This window comes from Ambystoma mexicanum, chromosome 4p (assembly GCF_040938575.1).
Source record: "Ambystoma mexicanum isolate Mex_15411 chromosome 4p, UKY_AmexF1_1, whole genome shotgun sequence".
NCBI classification, from domain to species: domain Eukaryota; kingdom Metazoa; phylum Chordata; class Amphibia; order Caudata; family Ambystomatidae; genus Ambystoma; species Ambystoma mexicanum.
The window spans coordinates 1,089,650,920-1,089,674,524 of record NC_090927.1 but is presented as its reverse complement, the minus strand read 5'-3'; the positions used below and the strand labels follow the sequence as shown (position 1 = coordinate 1,089,674,524).

The following is a 23,605-nucleotide window of genomic DNA, read 5'->3' as shown; positions in this document are numbered from 1 at the left end:
CCCCTCCTCAGAACCTGCATTATAGGAAAAAAGAACAAATAACTGAGTGTTTATTCAGTATTCCTTTTATACGTTTGGACCCATTGAAGGAGTTTGAGCCCCTAGTAGCCTGATTTTGCTTGGATCCTTGACAGGATGTCTGTGCGACTGGATTGTCCATAAGGATGTTTGACAAATAAAGAGGCCAGACAGCCTAGCAGGTTTGTGATAAGCACTACAAAAAACATGCTGGATGTCTGCTTAGGTCTTAGACCTGATTGGCATATTTTACCCTTGAAACCTCCACAACTACAAGGTGTCAGTAAAATTAATCAGGCCAGATACTAGTAGAAAGGGACAGAAGATTAAGGAAGGGGTTAGGTGATGATTGTCTTTGGATAGGGCTGAGGTATTTAACACAACAGGCATACCTTCCAGAGAAACTCACTTTACACCACAATAACACAATAGGGCACACACTCCATTTAATGGCCGGCTGAAAGGAAAAGATTAGTATATCTCGATTATGAAATACTGCTCAACTGGGCAATTTATCGGCCACATTGTTTCCTGAATCTGCTTAATGTTATGGCCAAATAGAGTAGAGCTCACAAACATATATTATAGATTCAACATATGATAGAGAGAGAGTGCATTTGAAACTGAATAAAGGATTGCCACCATGCTCACTGCTTCTAGCATACTATGGGCCTCATTATAAATTTGCCGGTCCGGAAACAAGGGTGCCAGTAAGCTCACTGCACCCTTGTTTCCAGACTGGCAAAGTACAAGACTGCATGCTGGGGCTGCTGTACCCAACAAGTCTGACTCTGCCGGGCGCAGCGGTCATTGTGGCAGACTTTTCACAGGGGCATCGCTAGCCACGGTGTTGGTGCTCCCGTGTCACCACTCCCATAGAGTCCCATATTGAAACTATTTGAAACTAAACAAATAAAGAATAATAAAATAGAGTCCCATAGGACTCTATGGGAATGGGGATTAACAAATATACCTGAGCCTGACTTCCCGGCCACCGGACTCTAAATCAGCCGGTGGCACCAGGAGATAAGGCGGCGGTAAATCATTCCAAGTCTGGCTGCAACTTGCTGGTAGCACCGGCAGGGTTACCGCCAGACTCAGAATGAGGCACAATGTTTTACCATGAAAGTAACAAATTATAAGCCACTTCACTCCTTAGGGGCTGTCATGTTTATAGCACTTATAATGATAATTGTGGTATAATATTGTTGCATACATTGTACTAATAAAGGATCCGTTTATGTATTCAATACCACCGGGAAACCTGAAAACTCCTGAGAACATAGTTTTCTATTTGAATGGTGAGAAATTTGAAGAAACTGAATTGGAAATTGATGCCTTGATGAGAATACATTTTTTCTAGGCATTGCATTATGGGATTAAGGTCAGTCTGCATTCTCCAAATTACCAAAAACAAATACATCATTGTACCAGAAGATTTATTGCATGAATAAACTGGTTTAGAACAAAGATGTTTGCGCAAATAGCCCATATAGGGGGATTAGATGGACATGAAATTATTCCTTCCATTGTAATGATGACATTCAAAATGGAAAAAAGCTGATATTGATGTAGCTTTTTCCTGTACCACAGCCACCATAGTTGTTGGCACTGTGAAGTATGCGCTGACTTTGGGAGATGGGCCCTGGCATGAGTAAGACATACTAGGTGGGCCTTAGAACCAGTAGGTGGTGCAAGGTGGACATTAGCAACAATAAACCGAACAGAAGCAGGATTAGCATTTGAAGAGGGGACTACCCACAGTGCTTAAGTGTCAAAAAAAGGATGGCAGGTGGCCCCTTAATGTTGTGACTGCAATGCAACCAAGCAGAACACTATAGTCATGACAAAACTGGTGAGCATACACATCAATATTGACAAAAAAACACTGTGTACAGTATCAAACAATGAATTTACTGACAAAACATTGCCCAACATTGCTATTTAACAAAAATTTAAAGTAGAGTCTGTAATATGGCGTACACCGGGGACATCTGGTCGTACAGCATGCGCCTGGTGGAATTCATTTTCCATAAATGGGTGCAAGGTAAGGATCTCTCTACAGCATTATGGCCTAGATGGGTCCTTTTCATACCATCGACCATACAGTGTTGCTGTTAAAAGTGGTTTGGTGGCAATACTGGCCCGACTCACTAAGCGTCCATCTTTCAAGACCTAAATAAAAAATAAAAAATATATAAGTAATCTCATGGAATGGATACACCAATTATCCTAAGCATGTTTATGTATATGGCAGAGTTATAGTATCTACCCATATCTTTGCACAATAATTTGCCAATAGCTCTTCCATAGATTTTAAAAAGGATTACCGGTTGGATGGGCATGGGTTGATCTACCATATAAAGGCACTAAGATGTACACTCATCAGTCAGTCACACCACGTTTAAGCTAGCAGTGGAGAAATTAGGAACACCACAGCCTAACCTCATTAAAGAAGCTTCAGAGCAATCATTCAGTATATATATATATACTTCTATCATGTGAATGTTCATTATTGTTTCGAAGTTAAAAACATAACTATTAATAATGCAATACAATTCATTATACTATTGCATACTTACTCATTATATGTCCTTCCAGATATTTTGGACTTTAACTCCCATTAGATCTAGCTCGCATAGTGGGAACATTTATGAAAGTTGTAGTTCAAAGCATCTTTATAGCCACATAATGAACCACCATGTTCCACTGAGTTATAATTACAAACAAGTGCCATCAATCAGTTCCAATATTTTCTAGCTGTGAGCTACGATGAAAAGACATTCATTGTTTAAGCAATTGTAGCTTTGAATTAAAACATTATTTTTTCCAATGTATCATGGCAAAGGCATGCGAGGGAGCATAGAGACGACGATACAATTATATTACTTTTAAGATAAGGTTTTTTATGAACACAACAAAAGAAATTGAGGATAGGTCTCCAGTAATTAATTGTGATCAAAAGAAGAGTGTCTTGTAAGTTCCCGGCTTGTCCCGAGTTCAGTCTTGTGTTATGTGTTATGGTTCAGTCTTGATATTTTTGAGCTGCAGGTTTTAACGGGTCCTCAAACCCTCTTTGTCCAGGCCTGGAGTACATGATTTGATTTATGATTTAGCATATTTGTAAAGTACCTAATCATAATGCACCAGGCAGGGTAAACTGAATGTGGGCACAGATAGTGATGGACTAGAGCGAGAGGCCGTCTGAGGCCTTAACATACAAGAGTGGTAACGGTTTGTAGGTTACCTTCACAAGCATGAGGCAATGGAGGATCTTCTTCCACAATGCTTGGTTACCCCAGGGTCTCAGAAACAGAAGAGGGTCAGGGACTCCACTCTCAAAATGCTACCTCCCCGCTCTAGAGATCTGTTCCTGGGGCACTCTCCTCCAGATTGTCTCTGTGTAACCCTCAGTGACATTGCATTGTCTCATACATCCTCCTGCCTCTGAAGAATGCCCTGAACCGACCTGGTCTGCAGGAACCTTTTTGCTCTTAATCTCTTTAGAAGTCACATGTTCTCCTATCGCCTGCTCAGATAGCGGGCTTACTGCCCCTCTAGCTTTCTTCTCCTCTCATACCCAGGTGGTACAGATTCTGCTGTCCTCCAACCCCCTGTCCTCCTTTATACCAGGTGACACTTCTCCTACCTCAGCAACAGCTCACTCTCTCCAGGTGTTACCAATTCCTGCTCCAACCTCCTCCGCCCTCTCCCTTTAACTTCCAACACCCGCCTCCTTGATATTCTTCCTCCAACCTCCGATCTCTCTCCTTCAGATGGCCCCTAAAAGGTTTTCAAGCTTTCAACATCTTTCCAATACCTTCCTGCAGTTCCTTCTCAAATGCCCCATACTGTTATACTGCACACTGGGTTGCTTCTTATACTGTGGTCCCTACTAGCCCCTGGTGGTATTAAGCGATATGCATTGAACCTGTGTAGTGTGAGTGGTCCTGTTCTGGGATTGGGCCATATACTTGGGATCATGTGGTTTGCGCATAGGGGTTGGCCTATTACAAAAAGGCCTGCATCCATTTTAGATGTTCATACTGCCTCGGACATGCACAAGGTCACAATCTCTTCCCCCTGAACCTATGCATTCAGTGCCTACTGCACTCTAGGTCCTCTCTGCTTTCCCAGTATGAACATGTGCAGTCAGGATACCCTAAGGTAAGCATGCGAAACTGATCATTTGAATGATATCTACTTTATTGTGAGGAATTTGCAACATTGAAAACCTGCAACATTAACAGAGGCAGGGAAATGGTATTTGTTCATTTTCTCTTTAATATAAAGCAAGTCAATTTTAGATATTCTTGTGCAATATTTTATCCGCAGGGCTTCCATGGTCTGGCTGAGTAGCATAATGGAAACTGTTTCCCTCAGCATCAGTCAGAAGAAAGAAATGTTTTTCTCCACTCGCTGGTGACTGAAATGTTGCACTTAGTACTCCAAATAAGATTTTGAAGTGCGAGTAATACTCCCTATTTTTTCACAGTTGGGAGTAAAATGATTTTCTAGGGAGTAAAAATGTAAGTCCAATTCCCAATGGGAATATTTTATAAGCAAGTAAAAATATGCTTTCACTGGAAAGCGAAAATGTTTTCACAATAATTCCTTTGCACCTAGTTATTCAAAAACATTAAAAGATACAAGTTCACTTTTTCCAATCATACCGTAATAATAGCAGTTTCTTCCTGTGGTACTACGTGCACTACTGGTCCAAAAATATCCATGTAGCTGTGTGGGAGAAAGCAGGGGCACAAGGTCCTACGTGTCTGTTTCCTATTATTTGTTGGGAGCATTTTTACTCCCCATTTGCCTATTTCAGGGAGTAAAAGTGTCCGGTGCACCCCTTACCTGTAGGGCGGGTTGCACCTTTGTTTCTTTAAAATAGAAGGATTGATTTCTTATGCTGTTTGGGTCTGGCTAGGGAACTTGAAGAACTCTTTAGTAGGGCCAACCTTATGGAAATGGTTATCCTTAAGGGATTCTGACTCCCCTTTCCTCCATTGGTGATGATGGATTTCTATGGGCATGGTGGGGATGTGAGTACTCCTGTGATTACCCCATGCCCTGGTCCAGGGAGCCAGTTGGGGTGGTCTGGGAACCCCCCCATGTACCTCCTAAGGGTACAGCATCCACTAACATGGGGCAGCTGTGCCTCTTACCTCCCCACTGTGTGTCCCCAAAGTTCCACAGGGAACCCTGTCACACACATGATATTAGACACGAGAAAGTTAGTTGTATCTAGTGTGGGTCCAGGCAGCCAAGCCCCAGTGTCCACCAGCCTGAAACTCCAGTTACATAAGGGGATTTACGGGTGGATTGAAGCCTAAGTCTGGGCTGGTAGAAAAGCATGGCTTATATGTGGGGTTCGAGTAGTGAATGAACATTTTTGAGGGGTAATCTTTTAATCTTAGGTTATGGAAGTGATCTGCTTATCGCACATGAAGGGGATCCCATTGTCCAATTGTATTGTGAACTTTCTTCAAGCAGTCCCTAATTGAAGTTACAGAACTGCAGAACAGTGTTAGGGGAGAGAATGGATTCGGGTCCATCCCCACAAAGTTGGACTTAAACCTGATGATAGAACCAGCAGACACCCTTCCCCTCTCTTTGACTTTTGCTATAACACAACAAAATCACATGCCCCTCATACCCACCTTTGAGTAAACTATTTCAATGGAAGATGTATGCAGTAAGAAGGCATCTCACTTTGTGGAGAAAGGGGCTTATTATACTGCGCTGAGAATAATCTTTAGTGGGATGGTCAGATTCCCTATCAGCTCTTGGTAGCGCCACCCATTTAGAAAAGCTGTGCTCAAACTAGCACATTGACAGCAGACCACAGGCCATCAGGACATTATAAATCCTTTTTTTGGCCCAGCATATCCCAGTAGGTCAACTGTTATGATGAATGTGCTGTTTGCCAAAAGAAGTTGCAAATAAGCATAGCGTGGGCCACATTAAATTGTTGCATATTATTGACTTCCCATTCTCTAGATGGGTCCTCTGGGTTACTCCCAAGCAGGGGAAACAGATATAATTTGGTATTTGTGGTCTATGCTGTACATTATCCTGAAGTATTCCCCTGAAAAACACCAAACAACAGAACAGCAAACATTTATTTCTGTACTTTTCTGCTGTAGGTTTCCCAAAATAAATCCTCACGGATCAGGGCTCAATATTCGTGTCGCGGTTGATGACCGAATTCAAACATGTGTTACACATGTGAACACTACACACCTCCATCTATGAACCTCAAGCAGATGATTTAGTTCAGAGATTAAATTAAGACCCTGAAGAACCTCTTACATAAGATAGTTGGCAAGGAAACCAAGACCTGGAATGGTTCACTCTCATGGGCACTTTTTGTTGGGAGGAAGACACCACAATCCTCAACAGAGTTTACCCCCTGTGACGAATCATTAGGTGTCGTCACTTCTCCCCAGGAGGGAACCCCTTCCCATGAGGCCAAGGAGGTGAGGCCACTACCCATGCAGGTGGTAAAATGAGGGAGGATCTCATAGGGAGGGTCTCCCTCCCCTAGGGTGAAGTATGACCATCTAAGGTGTAGACCTTATTGGAACATAACTCCCCCACACACTCTAGCCTCTTCTTCCTCTGCTAATCTCTTTGCAGAGACTAGGTCTAAGTGTTGTAAAGTAGACTACCTCAAGGTCCTGGAAAGTACTGAGATGAAGAAGAACATCAGGACTATAGCGAACACAAGTACTGGGACAAGGAGGCACAAAGGAGCAATAAAGAACAATGCTAAGAAGGAACTGCAGCCACATAGACTTCCTCAGAGGCGTGGTCACGCTTACACGATAAAGACCAAAGAAGGATTGCCTGTAAGATAGACGCAGCCAGCCAGGATGAGAGACCGTGAAGCACGAAGGAGATGCAGAGAAGGCCAGTAAAGAGCTGAGAGCAGTCTTCTCCCGGAGTTAAGAGGACAACAGGACTCCTTCACCCGACGGCATCCAGACATCCTGCGCAACACTCCGAGAAGGAGAAGGACCCCGGGAAGAACCGGCCATGCATCCCAGGTGCAGACAACATAATGGGAGAGGCGTGGAGACCGGTAGGGGCTGAAATGTGTGGAATGCACAAAACCTGTACCGAGATTACGAGCAGGACTATCTTCCTCATGTCAGTACTTGGCAAGCAAGGCAGCCAATGGGACATGAAAAGAGGGGGAGAGAAACCAGGGTCGAAGAACCAACCCAAGAGAGTGATACGAGTCATCATCTTTGTGGCAGTACTTGGCAGGAAAGTGAACCATGTGGGCCAAGAGAAAGAAGAAGAGAAGCAAGGGTTGACGACCCAGTCCAGGAGATTGATACAAGTCATCTTCCTCGTGGCAGTACTTGGGAGGGAAGTAAACCAAATGGGCAAAGCCAAGGAAGAAGAGAAGCAAGGGTCGAGGACCCACACCAAGAGCGCAATATGAGCCATCTTGCTAATGGCAGTACTTGGCAAGGAAGTGGACCAAGTCAAAGAAGAAAGAAAGAAACCAGGGTTGCGGACCCTCGCAGCACTCAGAGTTGGGTGTTGTAAGTGTGAAGTCTAATGAGGAGAAGACCAGGGGAAGGGAGTAATTCCCCTGGTTGTAGGAGACTGTCATAACTACCCGGAGAAGGGAGTCATTCTCCTGGTAATGTGTAAATGGAGAAAGGTCCATAAACCCTGGGGAAGGGAGTCTTTCCCCCAGGCTAATTTGAAACTGAGACCAAACGCCAGGGGAAGAGAGACATTCCCCTGGCTTGTGAAGTAACTGTTATTCTTTAACTTTGTGACCTAGGGAAGGGAATCATCTCGCCAGACTTATTATTTGGAACTTTATTTGGAACCCTTGTGACCTGGGGAAGGAAGTAATTCAACCAGGTTGTTTGAGACTGAACGCCAGGAGAAGGGAGGCATTCTCTTGTCCCACCCAGGAGACATTGGGCCTCATCAGAAGTTTGGCAGTATTCTGGCGGTAAATCCGCATGGGATACCGCCAGCACAAATATCGTTAACGCAACTTGGTCCAGCACTGTTAACGCCGGATCACGAGTTGTGGTAAGGCTGTTACTCCCCATTTTGTTAAGAGTCCATAGGACTCTATGGGTTAGTATCGGCACTATTGCCACCGGCGCTAATAGCGCTGCGGTAATAGTGCCATAAAATGGGCAGAAAGTGGCAGATTTACCTCCAGCTTAAAGCTGGAGGTAAATCTGCCACTTTCTTCCGCAACTCGGTATTGGGCGGAGCTGTAATGCGGCGGTAATAGCATTTCCATCGCATTTTTGCAGCTCCGCCCAACACGTGACGAGGCTCATTGTGTGGAACTTGGACAATAACCCAGGAGAACTGAGGCATTCTCCGGGATTAGCATTGTCCTTTGTTATTTATAAGTTTATAGTGTAAGGGCCACAATAGGGTTTTCTTGACACGGGACGGTGAACACATCAACTTTAACATACATCCTGACGGTCACCTTTGATCTTTAGTTGAGGCAGGGAATCCCCTCTTAGAACTAGGGAAAGATAGGTTCTCTCTTGCTTTATTTTTATTAATAAAAGTCTATAGCCCCAAATATGCCACCTTTGTATCAGAGTCCTTCTTCTGCACCCTTTCAACCCTTTGAGCTAGCTTAGCTTACAACGGGAGCCCTGAGCTGCCCTCAACAGCTTATGGAAGGATGGGGAAAACCAGGAAGAGACTGGACAGAACACAGCCCTATTTGTTTAAACTACCAAAGAATGCACATGTTTGAAGAGAGACCTGGTCCATTAACACTTACAAGAGATCCAAGAAAAGCAAAACCATTGATATAATGGTCAGGTCCACCACGGGAAATGTCAAGAGGGACATCAAGTCTTAGTGCCCCTTTATTCCTCCAAAACAAAGGTCCTGACGAAGTGTCATTGGTCCCATCAAGTGACAGAAGTTTTAGTTTAGGTGACAGGAGGTATCATGTGCACCAGAGGGACAACCAGAAATCTTGCAGCTTTATCATATCAACTGGTAGAAGGTATGAAAGAACCCAGAAGACCCAATAGTAAAAGGGCAGCAGATCCATCTATCCACAATCAGACCTCACCGACAGTCTAAGGAAAATGATTCTTGAGAACCTGTAAAGCCATCTGGGCTACCGACCTAATAGTCTATCTTGGTCACTTTTGAGGCATGTTTATTGAAAACCCCGGAAGGGGGACTGGATTTGTGTGTCATGTAGATACCCCACTGGGGAAAATCCATCTGGTTGGACCTGGCAGTTTCCTGAAGCCAGATGACGGGCACTCCAGAAATGTGCAAACAATACTGGAACTTGATAGAGCCCATACAGAGCCACTGATCTTCACCTATTGTGATGGTCACTAAGCCAGCCACTAATGGGTCATGAAGGTTTGGCATAGATTACAGAAAAACAAGAACTCTAGGTTCAGCACCTTCCCAATACCGTGCATACACGAGCTGGTCAAAAGAATTGGGCCAGTCACAAATAGATCTATGCACTAATGTATAAAGGGGTAATGGCAGACCCCTTTTACTCAGACATCTGGGAGAACAACACCTTATCTCTTTCCCAGGAAAATGTAAATGGTTTATGGATGGGGTCCTTCAACCACACCAGAAGTATGCCAGGGCTTACCTCAATGATATTGTCATCTACAGCAATTTATAAGAGTTTATGAAAGACAGGACTCAAAGCATACCCAGATGAGTGCCCACTGGCTTTGCTATCAGTACATTATCTGGTTACAAAGTGGGTAGAAGAACAGTGAACTCTCAGGAAGGCAAAGTTGATGTCATACACAAAGCCCCACATCCTAGCACCAGAAAGGCAACCCAGGCTTTTCTAGGACTGCTCAGCTACTACAGGCACTTAATTATGCACTTTGACAATTAAAGGACCCCTGACTGAACAGCTTCCAAACCCAAAAAAGTAGAATTGACTAACACATAGGAGACCTTCAGAAGATTAAAGAATTCACTATGGCAGCCACCTCTATTCTTTCTTCCAGACATCAACCAGACATTCGTCGTATGAAAGGGCACTTCCAGACTAGTACTGTTCTTTCCCAAGAAAGTAAAGGCTAGAACACCCCATACTGTGTATCAGCCGGAAGCTTTTTCCCCAAGAGAGGAACAAAGCTGTGCTAGAGTTAGTGTCTAGCCATTCATTGGGTTATCAATGCACTAAAGTATTACTTGACAGGCTGAAAATGTAAACTAATTCCCAATCTTGCATCCCTACGTGGCATGCTAAAAATAAGGACACAGATCCACAGCTGTTATGATTGTTTCTCACTTCAAAACCATTTACCTTTGTTGTGTTATGCAAAGAGGGCAGTTTGCAAGCTAATGTTGATTTTGTAAAGCAGGCACTTTGTTGAAAAACATTGGGGGGGCTTGAAAGAAGCACAGGTGATATGTGATGAAGTAAGCTGCATATGCATGGATAGGGTGGTAATGGGGGCCAGATGCCATCACCCGTGGCATGATGTTGGGTCTGGAGGATGAGCCCCAGGAAGCCCCCCACACTACCCTGCCAGATTATGAGGACTAAGGTAAAAGGCTATCACTGGGTCACTTAGATGACTCAGCACCAGTCTGTGGGCTGCCCATGCAGGAGATACAGCTCTGAACCCCAGTAGTTCTTTGTACAATGCTGCCCAATTGAGGTGACCAGCGAGGAGTAGACTGCATGAAAGCCTTACTGTATCTGGTAGGCACTGTGAAAAAGAACGAGCAGTGTTCCAGAAGACACCTGGAGATTCTGCAGCGAGCAGAGAGAGAATCCATGCACAAGGGCAGTCAAGTTGCCTGTGTCACCTGCATGTGCATGGAATCAAAGCTGGAGTCTGTTCTAAAATAGGCTTGGTCCAACAGTTGTACAATCAGGTGTTTCAGGATTCCAAAATCCAATGTTTCAATTGCACCAACCAGGAGACATCCACAGTAGCTTGAAGGATACACATCAGAAGGGGAGCAGGGTAGATGAGATACTCTAGGAAGAGAGGCGGTTGGAATGAAACACCAGGAGGACTGTAGAAACATCAAAGCAAATGTTGGAGTCAATGTGCGGGAGGCAGGCGAAGCAGAGACTATGAAGGTTGGAGGTACAATTTCATGGGAAAGAACTCAGGAGGAACAGGTAGAGGAACAGTTGGAAGAGGTGAGGACAGGAAATGTGGGGAAAGGTCCCTTTAGGCATGGAATTGTTGATACTTATCAATTGGGAAGGTCAGGACTGGGCTTTATTGCTGAGGACAGGACCCTGCAACAGGGAGGTTGGCGGGTAAGATGACTAATAGCCCCTATAAAATTCAAGTAATGTGTAGGCATCATGGAGTAAGACGCAGACAGCAGATTCAAAGTTCAGTGTTAGGATGGTTGAAGACATACCTTGCCTTATATTAAGGTGGGATTTCCCTACCTAAAGCAACTAAGGAAAGTCGGAGTCAGGAAGTTCAACTTAAAAGTCTGTCTGTGTCCAAAACCTATACTTGCCCTCACAACTGAAGCTAAACTGTTTATAGGGATGTCAATAACAAAAGAAATAGTGTTCCAAATAAAGTTCTGAGCTTCTTCCAGCTCCTGGATTACTTTACAACTCGACCTTCCCCAAGTTCAAGACAAGTCCACAAAGCCTGAGGGTTCCCTTACACAAGTTCAAGATAACACCATTCCAAAAAGGGTCTTGAGGTTGCCTTTCTCACGACAGCACCAATGTTCATAAAGTCTTAGGTTTCCCTTCCCCAAGGCTTCAGCTTGTCAACTTGTACTTAGTCTCAATCTCTAAATATTCAAAACCAGTTCCAGATCAACTTTACACTCCTTCTGGCTTCTTGGCAGTTCATACAGATTGCTTTCTTCTGCTTCACTTCAGCAACCTCTTGCAACCACTTGCCTTTGTTCTCTGTATAGTTCTTTGGCTTTCACAAACACGGCATCCCCGGTATAGACGCAGTTGACGGACACCCCGGTCCACCCCTTACAGGTCGTGCAACCAGCAACCATAGGCTTTCTGGCCCACACAGGTTCTTCTGTATCTATACCTGTGTGATGGTTCACACTCACTTGACTTTTCCTTGCCAGCCTCTTGGTTTTGCTGCACTGTGATTTTGCATACAGGTCACTTTGTGGTGCTCTTGTTCCTTCGCCACATTGCTTTCAAACTATTCAGCAATATTCCACACTTGCTTTCCACTGTATTTCATATGATCTGTGCTTTGCTTTCAATATACTGTATGCATACTTCACACAAACGTATCTGTTCATAGCTTTGCCAAAAGCTTGCTTTCAGTTCGGTATTCAATGCTTTGATCTTTTACTCTACTGCTCACAGTTTATCTTGTCCGTATAATTCCTCACAACCCATTGCATTGTGTTTATTTATTGCATCTTGCACATACTCTTTCATTCATTCGGCATCTACTTCAGCTTCCCAACAGCCCCCAGGAGCGCCTCAGTTTGAGTGCTCTCCCCTTTTCACTCACAAGTCCCTGGCATCTCTTCCGGGCAGCTGCTTTCTCTGTTTCTGCTCCACCAACGTATTTTCATCTGACTGTGAGCCCCACTTGCACTTCTCCTTCTGTCTGTGGTTTGCCGGCAGCGCTGCTTGCTTCCCATGGACGCTGCTAACTTGTAGATCTCTTCCGTGTCTGCAACTCATGCTGCTGACACCCGACCAACGAGGCTCCCACTTCGGGGGCACTCTCACGGCCCGCACAGGCCTCAGCTCCACAGCTTCTTGGGGTTGCTTGCCGGTGTACTGGGTCTCCTACAGGACCCATCTCGGCAGCCTCCTTCTGCACAGAATTCTCCCTTCAGGGCTGTAACACTTGGCCTGGCTTGTCTCCTGCTGGTCTCTCTCACACACTTGTCGGCTCCCCCTTTTATACACCTGCAACCATTTCACAGTTTGCAGGTGTGAGTCCACAGTCTCAATTGGCTAACCATAATTATTGGAGTACTCCGGACATGCCTGACCCATACAACAGTCTGCAGGCCTCTTCCTTGTCTCAGTACTAGAGTGGTGACATGACATGCTAGTTTCACTACTCCTAATCGCCTGTTCCTCGTCCGAGTACTCTTATGGTCTCAAAGGGAGGAAATGAGGGGAGATGGTTTACAACAGCCTATAAAGGCAGGGGGAGGGTGAAGTTGGTTTTCATAAGGAAAAGGGGGATACCATGTCTCGCCTGTGGATATCCTCTCCCCAATCCCCAAGAACCCTCCACAAAGGTGATCCTCCCTCTCATCTCCACTCCCAGGGTCAGGATCCAAAAGCGATGGCCTTTCCCTGGCCACTTGAGAAGAGGATCCAAGGGCAGTAGGCATGAGGATACCGTCTGGTTTCTCACCGTTACCACTGTCTTGTTGGAATCTTGTGGGTGCAAGTGAGAATTGAAGACCTGAGAAATGGGCCTTTCCAGAAGTAAAGATAAGAAGTGGAAGACCAGAGTCAATACATGAAAAAGCAATATGACCAGAGGAATATGGTTGAGGTTCCCCACTTAAAAGGCTTAAAGTGTTTTACTAACATTTATGTTACATTTTCTTATTTTGGCCAAACCTGCAAACTTCATTAATAAGCTAGCTTCTTGCCAAATAGACAGGATTTAGATGAGAGGTGCTCATCGCCACAGTGGAATATGTGAAGGTAGATGGGGGAACAGTTCAAAATACAGGTTATAGTGGCCAAGAGTAGTATGATAAGATATTGGGAGGGGACAACATGTTATCATGGTAATTTCTCTAACTGGACAGTGACTTGCATCCCAAGTGGTCCACCCTCAGAATTCAGATCAAGGATGGATCAATATCTAGGAGAGTATTATGGGGTTTGACAAAGGATGGTGGGGTCACCAAGGGGACTATATATGCCACAAGCGGCATGATGCTGGATCTCGGTGTGGTGTACTGAGAATCCCTTGTCAGCTCACGCTATGCAATGGGAAGAGGGCGGGGAAACCTCACATGAAACCACCAACTGATTCTGTCCCTTTAAGTTAAGGTGATTCCTGGGCACAGGATCTGTCGCTGTCTCCATTGCTGCCCAGGTGCTACCTTACAGTCAGCTCACTGAAACCACCATCCGGGAGAGGTGGGGAAAGCGTACTCATATTCACTTTGTTATCCTGATCCGGAGACGATTTCCATCTGCTACCGGGGATCAAAAACATTAGCACAAAACAAAGCCACGAAGTGAAGTGGCACAGAAGCGGACAGGCCCTGCATGAGACCCTAGCTCTGTGCTAGGATGCTGGGGAGGGGGATATCCAAGATAGCAGAGAAGGAACTTCACTTGTGGAAATTGTAGTTTCAAACACGCTTAACAAATCCCAAGTGCCTCAGACGACTCACACACAGCTGAAACATAGGCCTGAATTGGTGTACCAATTATCACATGACTTTGGGGGTGAAAGGGCCAGCACAGAGTGGTTAGTGTGTGTGTTTGAACAAGAGAATTGTTCAGAGGCCTTTGGTGACAGGAGAATAGAAAGGTTGTGAGGCGGCAGAAGGAAGGAGTTAAGAGAGAAGGTGGTAAGAAGCGAAAGGGAGGCGATGGCAAGAAAATTGGAGGAGGTAATAACTGATGAAAGGGAGGATAGGAGATAAGGGCTAATAAGAAGGTGGTGAAAGTTGCTGAGGATGAAGTGGAAAGAGCTGAGGAGGAGGAGGCATAGATAAGCGCCAATGAGGTCGTGAGAGAAGCTGTGGAGGAAGGAAAAAGCACTGAGGAAGAGAAGGTGGAGTGAAGAGCAGATAAGGAGGTGAGACAAGCAGAGGGGGGGGTGAAAAGAACTGAGGAAAGGGATGAGGTGGAGCTGAGGAAATGTTAAGAGGGAGTAGGAAGGAGGTGAAGAATGCAGGGAAGTAGATGTGATGAGAAAAAAGGAGGAGGTAGGCAGAGGATATGAGGAGGTAGGAGTGGGACCTACATGCCCTCAGCCAGCAGGGCATGAGACTTAAAGGGGAGGAGAAGCAAGCACATGGTGAAACATTTAAGAGATATAAAAGAAGCCTATGGACAGTGGAGAGAACGAGAAAGGAATAGAGAGAATATGTGAGGGTACAGGGACGAGAATGTTGCAGGGTGTCACAGAGAAAATTAAAGTTGGACTGGCAGACATCAAGAACAGGAAGCTCAGACAGGAAAGATGTCAGGAACAGAGTGTCATGCCTGCGCCATGGGCGCATCCATTTGCGCTCAATATGGACTATTTGTTTATCATTTATTTATGACTCTTGGATCAATCTATATTTACTTTGGGGACTTTATTTCCCATTTGCGAGACTTTGGTGCTTTATTATTTTTTCCAACAAACTACGCATACCACAATGCACTTGGCTATAAGCATCGATTCCTGGCTGTTCCTATTGGTCATCAAAGGAACTACACCCCCAGAAGCCCTAGGGATTTGCTCTGCTTCCACCAACTCAGGAACAGAGAGGGAGGTGGCCGATTGTCTGCAGGTGTGCTTAGCCAGGTGCAACCAATTAGCCTGCCTCTGTGCTGGGCTAGGCAGTATAAAAGGCTGCTGCCTGCAGTGGCTCAGCCTCTTGCATTGAGAGACCTTCCTCCACCTTTCGTGTCTTTCTACGGATCTTTGTATGCTGTTTACCATCACTCCTGCTTGGACCCTGCCTTGCAGCTTGCTACACCCTGCTGCCTACAGCCCTAGCCTTCTGGGCTCCCTGCCTCAGTCCAGCTCCTCTGGGCTTCCTGCCTTGCAGCCTGTTACACTTCGCTGCCTTCAGCCATAGCCTTCCAGGCTCTCTTCCTCACAGCCCTGCTCCTCCGAGCTCTCCACATTGCAGCCGATCACGCTCTGCTGCCTTCCAGCCTGCGCCCTTGCCCTGCCGGGCTCTCCACATTGCAGCCGATCACGCTCTACTGCCTTCCAGCCTCCGCCCTTGCCCTGCCGGGCTCGCCACATTGCAGCCGATCACGCTCTGCTGCCTTCCAGCCTCCGCCCTTGCCCTGCCGGGCTCTCCACATTGCAGCCGATCACGCTCTGCTGCCTTCCAGCCTCCGCCCTTGCCCTGCCTGGCTCTCCACATTGCAGCCGATCTCGCTCTGCTGCTTTCCAGTCTCAGCCCTTGTCCTCTGGGCTCCCTGCTCTGTAGCCTGCCTCAATCCGGCTGCCTACAGCCCTTGTCCTCTGGGCTTCATACTTTGCAGCTGATCACGCTCCGCTGCTTACTACCTACTTTTTTCCGCTGGGTTCTCGGCCTAGCAGCCCTCTACAGTCCTCTGCAACCTTCTACGGTCAGCGGCCCTGCCCCTCAGGGCTCACTCCTTGCTGCCCGGTCCTTCTGGGTTCCTTGCCGTGCAGCCTGCTTTACTCTGCTGCCCTAAGCCCTTTCCCTCTGGGCTCTCTACCTTACAGCCCTGCTCCTGTGGGCTTGCTCATTGCTTTCCTGCTCCTCTGAGCTCTCAACCTTGTTCCTTACTGTCCTCTGCTATCCATCCTGTTACACGACTTTCCCTTCATTTCCTTCTGCTAGTTTGCTATCAACCTCCTTTTCCTGGATTTGTCTCTAAGTATCTTCTCTTGTCCTGTTTGTAGACCCTTTTGTACAGAGCTTGTCTGTTGGTTCCCATCAGTCAACCTCTGCCCCTTCCCTTGTCTCGTTTCTACATTACAGACACCCATAGCTGCTGTTCCAAGCCATGAGCAAACAGCGTGGGCCTCTGTTATAGCAAACTGTGCAGAAGGCTTGAGTATTCCTAAGGTTCGTGGAATACTCTTTTCCTATATCTGCATACACCCCAAGAGGGAATTCATTCAGTACCTTTTCCTTGCTACTCTTGCCTACTCTTCGTTCTCTTTCCTTTCAGCTGTGTGTGTGCTTCTCTGTCCACTTTATTTAGGCACAACCACCCAAACCCTTTTTGGGTGTCCTGTGCTACTCTTAATAGAGTGCCATCCCTGATACAGAGCCTGCCTGGTAAAAGCTGTGGACTTCGTAGGGATAAGCTACAGGGGCATTACAATGCTCAAACAACATTACGAAGTAATGGTAGAGCTTGTATTTATTTCAGAAGGTGGTTTTCCTTCATCAGCGTTCCATATATGTATCAGGTCTTATATCCCATGAAACAAAGTACCCTGTGAGCAAGCAGGATCCATCTTAAATTCTGGGGGAGCATGAGTGATGAGATGAGAATGACCCTAGTTATCAAAGAAAAGCCTTACCTGCCCCAAACACCTCTGAAGACAGGACACAGGCACAACGCGCTCTCCATGGCTCATCATGTAAGCGTAGAGATTTCAAAATTGCCGTCAGAATTCATAAAGAGTTAGGTCCAACACCCTCAGATTCAGTCTGGCCCACAGTAAGCTGAGATCTATAGCTAATCTTTACCCAATCATTACTTACATGGGCAGATGCTTAGTCAACATCCCACCCAAGGAAATTAAAAGAACACTATGTAGATAAGGGTGCTCACTTCACTAGGTATGGGTGGTTGTAGCAGGTTGTAGCAGGTTATAACTGGTGGTTGGAGGATTAGGTAAGATGTTGCAAGGACTGTTGAGGAGTAGAGGTGATTGAAGAAGGGAGGAACCAGGAATAGTAGGAGATGGCAAGTGTTTGGTGGAGGAGCTAAGAACAGGAGGAGTAGGAGAGGCAAACAGTTTGGTACAGGAGAAAAGAACAGGAGCTGGAGGGGGTTGGGAGAACTTGGTGGAGAAGGGAGCACAAGGAGAAGGAGGAGGATGTGCGGGTCTGCTGGTGGAAGTGCCATCAGCAGGCAGGGCTGAGGAGCATTCATACTTTAAGGGGTAGGTCATGAGAATTCCAAGGAGTAGGGGTTGATGTTAGATGGGGTTCTCGGGAGGAGGTGCGGGTGAAGTGAGGCAGGGAATAACAGCCCAAGCAGGGGAGACACAAAGAAAGAGCAGGAAGGAATGAATATGTGAAAGGGAAGGTGGGAGGAAGCACAAAACCTAATAAGGACCCTAAAAGCCCAGTGTGCCGAGAACACATCTTGGAAGTTGGAGGAGTGTGGGAAGCAGAGCATAGTAGTAATAGCACCTGGCTTCAACTGTCATCCCTTGAGAAGCTTGAAGGAACAAGTTAGCTTGAAGGAACAAGTTACTTACCTGTAACTGTTGTTCTCCAGCATGGGTCTGGCATGGATTCACATGCTCATGAATATTCCCCGTCGTCAGGCTGGGAATCCTCGGTAAAGAAAAAATCAGTATCAGTTTCGTTTCTGATCTGTCTTTCTTAGTAGTAACCAATCACTGATCTCTGGGTCATACTGCCCCCAGCCAATGACTGCCCTCTCCCTAAGCCCCGCCTCCGGAAGCCATCCTCAGATTTGGTAGCACGCCAAGTGGCAGTATGACCAAGTGAAGAGCCGCAGAGGGGTAGGTGGGAGGGTTCGCATGTAATCCATGCCAGACCCATGCTGGAGAACAACAGTTACAGGTAAGTAACTTGTTCCTTCTCCAGCATGGGGTCTGGCATGGATTCACATGCTCATGAATAAAAGAATACATAGCAGTATACACATGCACAACCACGGGAGGTGGCAACAGGCTCAACATTAAGCAATACAACAACTCAACATTAAGCATCTCTTACCTCCTCACCAGGCTCACCTTAAGCGAACAGGTTGCGCAGCACTGCTTGGCCGACCTTGGACTCCTCCCTGGAGTCCCTATCGACGCAGTAGAATCGTGTGAAGATGTGCGTCGACCTCCACGTAGCAGCCCTGCAGATGTCCAGCAGGGGTACACCAGACAGGAACGCTGTGGTAGCAGCAATCGCTCTGGTCGAATGGGCTCTCGGACGGCCGGGCAGCGGTCGGTTTGCCAACCGGTGACAATGCATACATGCATACACCAAACTCTTATTCTCAGCCCTAGACGATATGGGTGTCATCTACACCAATTTCGCAGATGACACACAGATAATGCATACACCAAACTCTTATTCTCAGCCCTAGACGATATGGGTGTCATCTACACCAATTTCGCAGATGACACACAGATCCTCATCCCTATCTCAGGCGACCACACCCAAGACACCCTCACCATCAATAAAGTTTATTCCATAATCCAAAACTGGATGGCCCTGAACAGTCTTTGTTTAAATGATGAGAAAACGGAGATCCTCATCGTGGGCTCCCAAAAAAGATTAAGCACCCTCCAGCCGGACTACTCCCACATTAACATCGACGGTACCCAGATCCCAGTACTTAAACAAGTCAAAACGTTAGGTGTCTACATCGATGCCAACCTCTCCATGCACAAACAAATAGCAGCCCTCTCCTCATCCACAGCTTACACAGCAAAACTTATTGCTCTTAGTCGCCAATTTCTCACCCCTGTAAATTGTATCACTCTGGCTAGAGCCCTAATCCTAACAAAACTAGATTACTGTAACATCCTCTTCCTGGGAACATCTAAAACCAATATAAACAAAATCCAATTACTGCAGAATAAAGCCCTTAGAGCGGCTCTAGGGATAAAGAAATCAGAACATATCTCTAACATTAGAAGAGAAAATCACTGGCTGCCTATTGAAGCAAGGATCATATTCAAAACCCTTAGCATTGTCTACAAATGCACCACTAACAAAGCGCCCAGCTACCTCAACAACTCTATCAAAAACAAAATGGCTTGCAGATCACTGAGATCCAACAATCTTGCCCTCTTAGAAGTTCCCACATTCAAATATAGCAGAGCAGGAGGAAGTAGTTTCAAAGTTCTAGCCCCTTCGCATTGGAACGCCCTTCCACTAAGCATCAAAAAGGAGGAATCTTTACAAAACTTTAAAAAAGCTCTGAAAACCTGGTTATTCAATAAATACTGAACTATCTCACCAATTGTAATCTGATTTAGGACCATATTTTCCATTGTAACGTCTGTAAAAATATTACTGTCTTGAAACTGTAACATTGTGTATTAATTGACTACCTTCTGTATCCATTCGCCGTGATACCCCAGGGTCTGGGCGAGTAACAAATGTATTAAATAAATAAATAAATGCATGATGCAGCCGGAGAGCCATCTAGAAATTGAAGTCTTCGAGAGAGCCTTCCCTTGATTCACAGACCCAAAGTTCACAAATAGCTGTGACGTCTTCCGAAAACTCTTCATGCGGTCCACGTAGAACTTCAGCGCTCTGGCTACATCCAGCGAGTGCAAAGTCCTCTCGGCCGGCGTCGAAGGTGACGGGAAGAAAACTGGTAACACCAAGGGCTCGTTGAGGTGGAAGTCCGACGGCACCTTGGGCATGAAGGAGGGGTGCGTCCTAAGCATTACCCTTGTGTCATGAAAAGTCAAGTATGGAGGCTTGCAAGATAGGGCTTGAATCTCTCCCACTCGTCGTGCAGAGGTGATGGCCACGAGGAACGCTGTCTTCCATGACAGGAACTTCAAGGGCGCCGAGTGCATAGGCTCGAATGGGGCTCCCATGAGCCTGGTCAGCACTGCATTAAGTTCTCACGCCGGGGCAGGAGCCTTCACCGGCGGGAATGAACGGAATAGTCCCTTCATAAATTCCTTTACCAGGCGATGAGACCACAAAGACGCCCGTCCCGTAGTCCTGGTATATCGGGAGATGGCAGCCAGATGTATTTTTATGGAGGCGTAAGCCAGTCCAGCTTTGGCCAGCGACAGTAAGTACGGCAGCACTTGAGGGGCCGTAATCCGCAGAGAGTTAATCTTCTGTGCACGGCACCAGACAGAGAACCTCTTCCATTTATGACCGTAACACTTGAGAGTTGAGGACGCCCTGGCCTTTACAAGAACCTCTCCGCAATCAGCCGGGATATCGTACCCCCCAAACTCTAGCGCTGCAGGAGCCAGGCCTGCAAGTTCAGCGACTGTGGGTCGTGGTGTAGAATGGCGCCTCCTTCTCTGGAGAGAAGATCCGCGTCCGCCGGCAGCCTGACTGGCGGGAACGTTGCAAAGTCCAGAAGGTCTGGGAACCAGATCTGCCTCGGCCACGCCGGTGCGACGAGGATCATCCTGCACCTGGACATCTTGAGCTGGCTGATGAGGCAGAGCAGCAACGGCAACGGAGGGAACGCGTATAGAAACAGGCCGTCCCAAGGGAACGCGAAAGCATCGCCCATGCTCCTCGGCTGTGGGAACCTGCTGCGAACCTCTGGCACTTGGAGTTCGTCGCCGTCGCGAACAGGTCGATATGGGGTTTGCCCCATCGTTGGAAGAGTCGATCCACTTGATCCTGGCGCAGTTCCCACTCGTGGCACGAGCGCAGCTCCCTGCTGAGTGAGTCGGCGATGGTGTTTTTTATTCCTGCCAGTTGGAAGGGAACCAGAAACATCCCCTGGGCGACGGCCCAGTGCCACAGATCCTGGGCCTCCTTGGATAGGGCTGGGGATCTGGTGCCTCCCTGCTTCCGTATGTAGAACATTGTGGTGGTTGTTTTGAAGATCCTCACCACCTTGTCCTTGAGGGACGGGAGGAACGACTTGAGCGCCCAGAACACTGACCGGAGCTCCAAGATGTTGATGTGAAGAGACCTCTCCTCCGGGAGCCAAAGGCCTCTTGCGTGGAGATCTCCGGTGTGGGCCCCCCAACCCTCCAGAGAGGCGTCCGTAGTCACCGTCTCCTGAAACGCCGGGGTTTGAAAGTCCGTGCCCGTCGTGAGGTGAGCCCGGGTGCCCCACCATAGGATCGTCCAACGGAACTCCTCGTCGAGGGGGATCCTGTCCTCTAAGCAGCCCCCCGCCTGAACCCAGCGGGTGTCGACGAACTCCTGTAGCGGATGCATCCGAAGTCTGCAAAGGGGTACAAGGTAGAGGCATGCGGACATCATCCTGAGAAGGGACTTGATGGACCTCACCCTGGCCACGTCCGTGGCTAACAATCACCGTACCTTGCCCAGGATGGTTTTGGTTCTCTCCTCTGAAGGGGAGGCCAATTGCTCCACTGTATCGAGCTTCGCCCCCAAAAACAGTGCTACTTGTGACGGAACCAGGTGGGATTTGGGGTATTTGATGGAGAACCCCAGCTCCGTGAGCAACCGGACGGTCCTCGCCGTATGATCGACGGCGAGTTCCCTTGACCTTGCTCGGATTAGCCAGTCGTCCTGGTAGGGGTAGACGTGGATCCCCTGCAGGCGCAGCCGCGCCGCCACTGGTGCAGGCACTTGGTGAAAACCCTGGGTGTCGACTTTAATCCGAACGGTAGGGCTCTGAATTGGTAGTGGCGTCCTTGAACCACGAACCTGAGGAACTTCCTGTGCCTTTCTAGAATGGGGATGTGGAAGTAGGCATCCTCCAGGTCCAGCGACGATAGGAAGTCGCCTTCCTCCAGCTGTCCCAGTACGTGCTGGAGGGTGACCATCCTGAATTTCTGCGCCTTGATATATTTGTTTAACTGACGCAGGTCTAGGATGGGGCGCCAACCGCCTGTCTTCTTCCTGACGAGGAAGTACCTTGAGTACACTCCGGAGCCCCGGAGCCTCCTGGGGACGAGCTCGATGGCACCTTTCTTGAGCATCGCCTTTATCTCCAACAGCAGTTGAGGGACGTGATTCTCCTTCCTGGCCACGGGAGGAATGCGAGGGCACTTCTTTAGGAATTCTAGTGAGTGCCCGTTGGCCAGGGCGTCCAACACCCAACGATCGGTGGAGATGGACTCCCACACCCTGATGAACTTCGTCAGTCGGCCTCCCACTGGGGTGCTTCGGTGGGGGCCCGACCACCCGGCCGGGTCAGTCTTGCTTGGACGCGGCCTTGCCGCCTTGGCCTCCTTGGCGACGACGGCGGGAACCCCCTTGCTTGCCGCGACCTCTGTAGGCCTCCTGGGAAGAGGAGCGGGCCGCCTGGCTGTAGGAGGAGGAGCCACTGCTGGATCCTTTGGAGGCACCCTGTCTGCCTCCAGCGCTCCGAAAGGGCCGTCGCTGCTGAAGCACTCCAATTGCCCGGGCGGTCTCTGAGTCGGTCTTGATGGCCTGTAGAGACTCATCCACCGCCTTACCAAAGAGGTTGTTGCCGTCGAACGGCATGTCCAACACTCTGGTTTGGACGTCCTGGCGAAAGTCTGTTGCCTTGAGCCATCCTCGTCGTTGGAGGCAAACTCTGTTGCCCAGTTGGTGAAATCCGGTATCAGCAATGTCCGTTGCCACCGTAATGGCGTGATCCAACGCCACCTCGTCCTCCTGCAGAATTTCTAGGGCCTCTGCCCTTTTTTCATCAGGCAGGAAATCTAGCAGGGGAGCTATCTTGAACCAGAGCTCCCTGTCATAGCGGGCCACGATCGCTAAGGCATTGGCCGCCTTAATCGTCGTCGCCGCCGACGAGATGACCCATCGTCCCATAGAGTCCAACTTCTTGCCCTCGCTGTCCGGCGGGGAAGTGGAAGTTGAAGACGCCACGCCCGCTGCCTTTTTCTTAGCCGCTGCCGAGACGACCGAGTCCGGCGTGGGCTTGGCCCTGAGGCACAAGGCGGCGGCATCGGGGACTCAGTACTTCTTCTCGTACCTGTCCCTCTTGGCGGGTGTCGTGGCAGGGTTCTTGAGGATGGCAAGCCCCTCGTCCCAGATGTCGTCGAGTAAAGGCACCGCGAGGACCGTCTTCCTCTTAGCCTCTCGT

General features: G+C 47.7%; 1 protein-coding gene across 1 annotated transcript in view; it reads right to left on the bottom strand.

Annotated features, from left to right (window-relative positions):
• Positions 1–1,440: 1,440 nt before the first annotated feature.
• LOC138453641 (pantetheinase-like) overlaps positions 1,441–23,605 on the bottom strand; it is a 395,191-nt gene continuing 373,026 nt past the window's right edge. Inside the window, exon 7 of the mRNA XM_069606674.1 lies at positions 1,441–2,193. Within this exon, the coding sequence (XP_069462775.1) occupies positions 2,086–2,193 (108 nt within the window). The 3' untranslated portion in view covers positions 1,441–2,085. The remainder of the gene's footprint in view (positions 2,194–23,605) is intronic.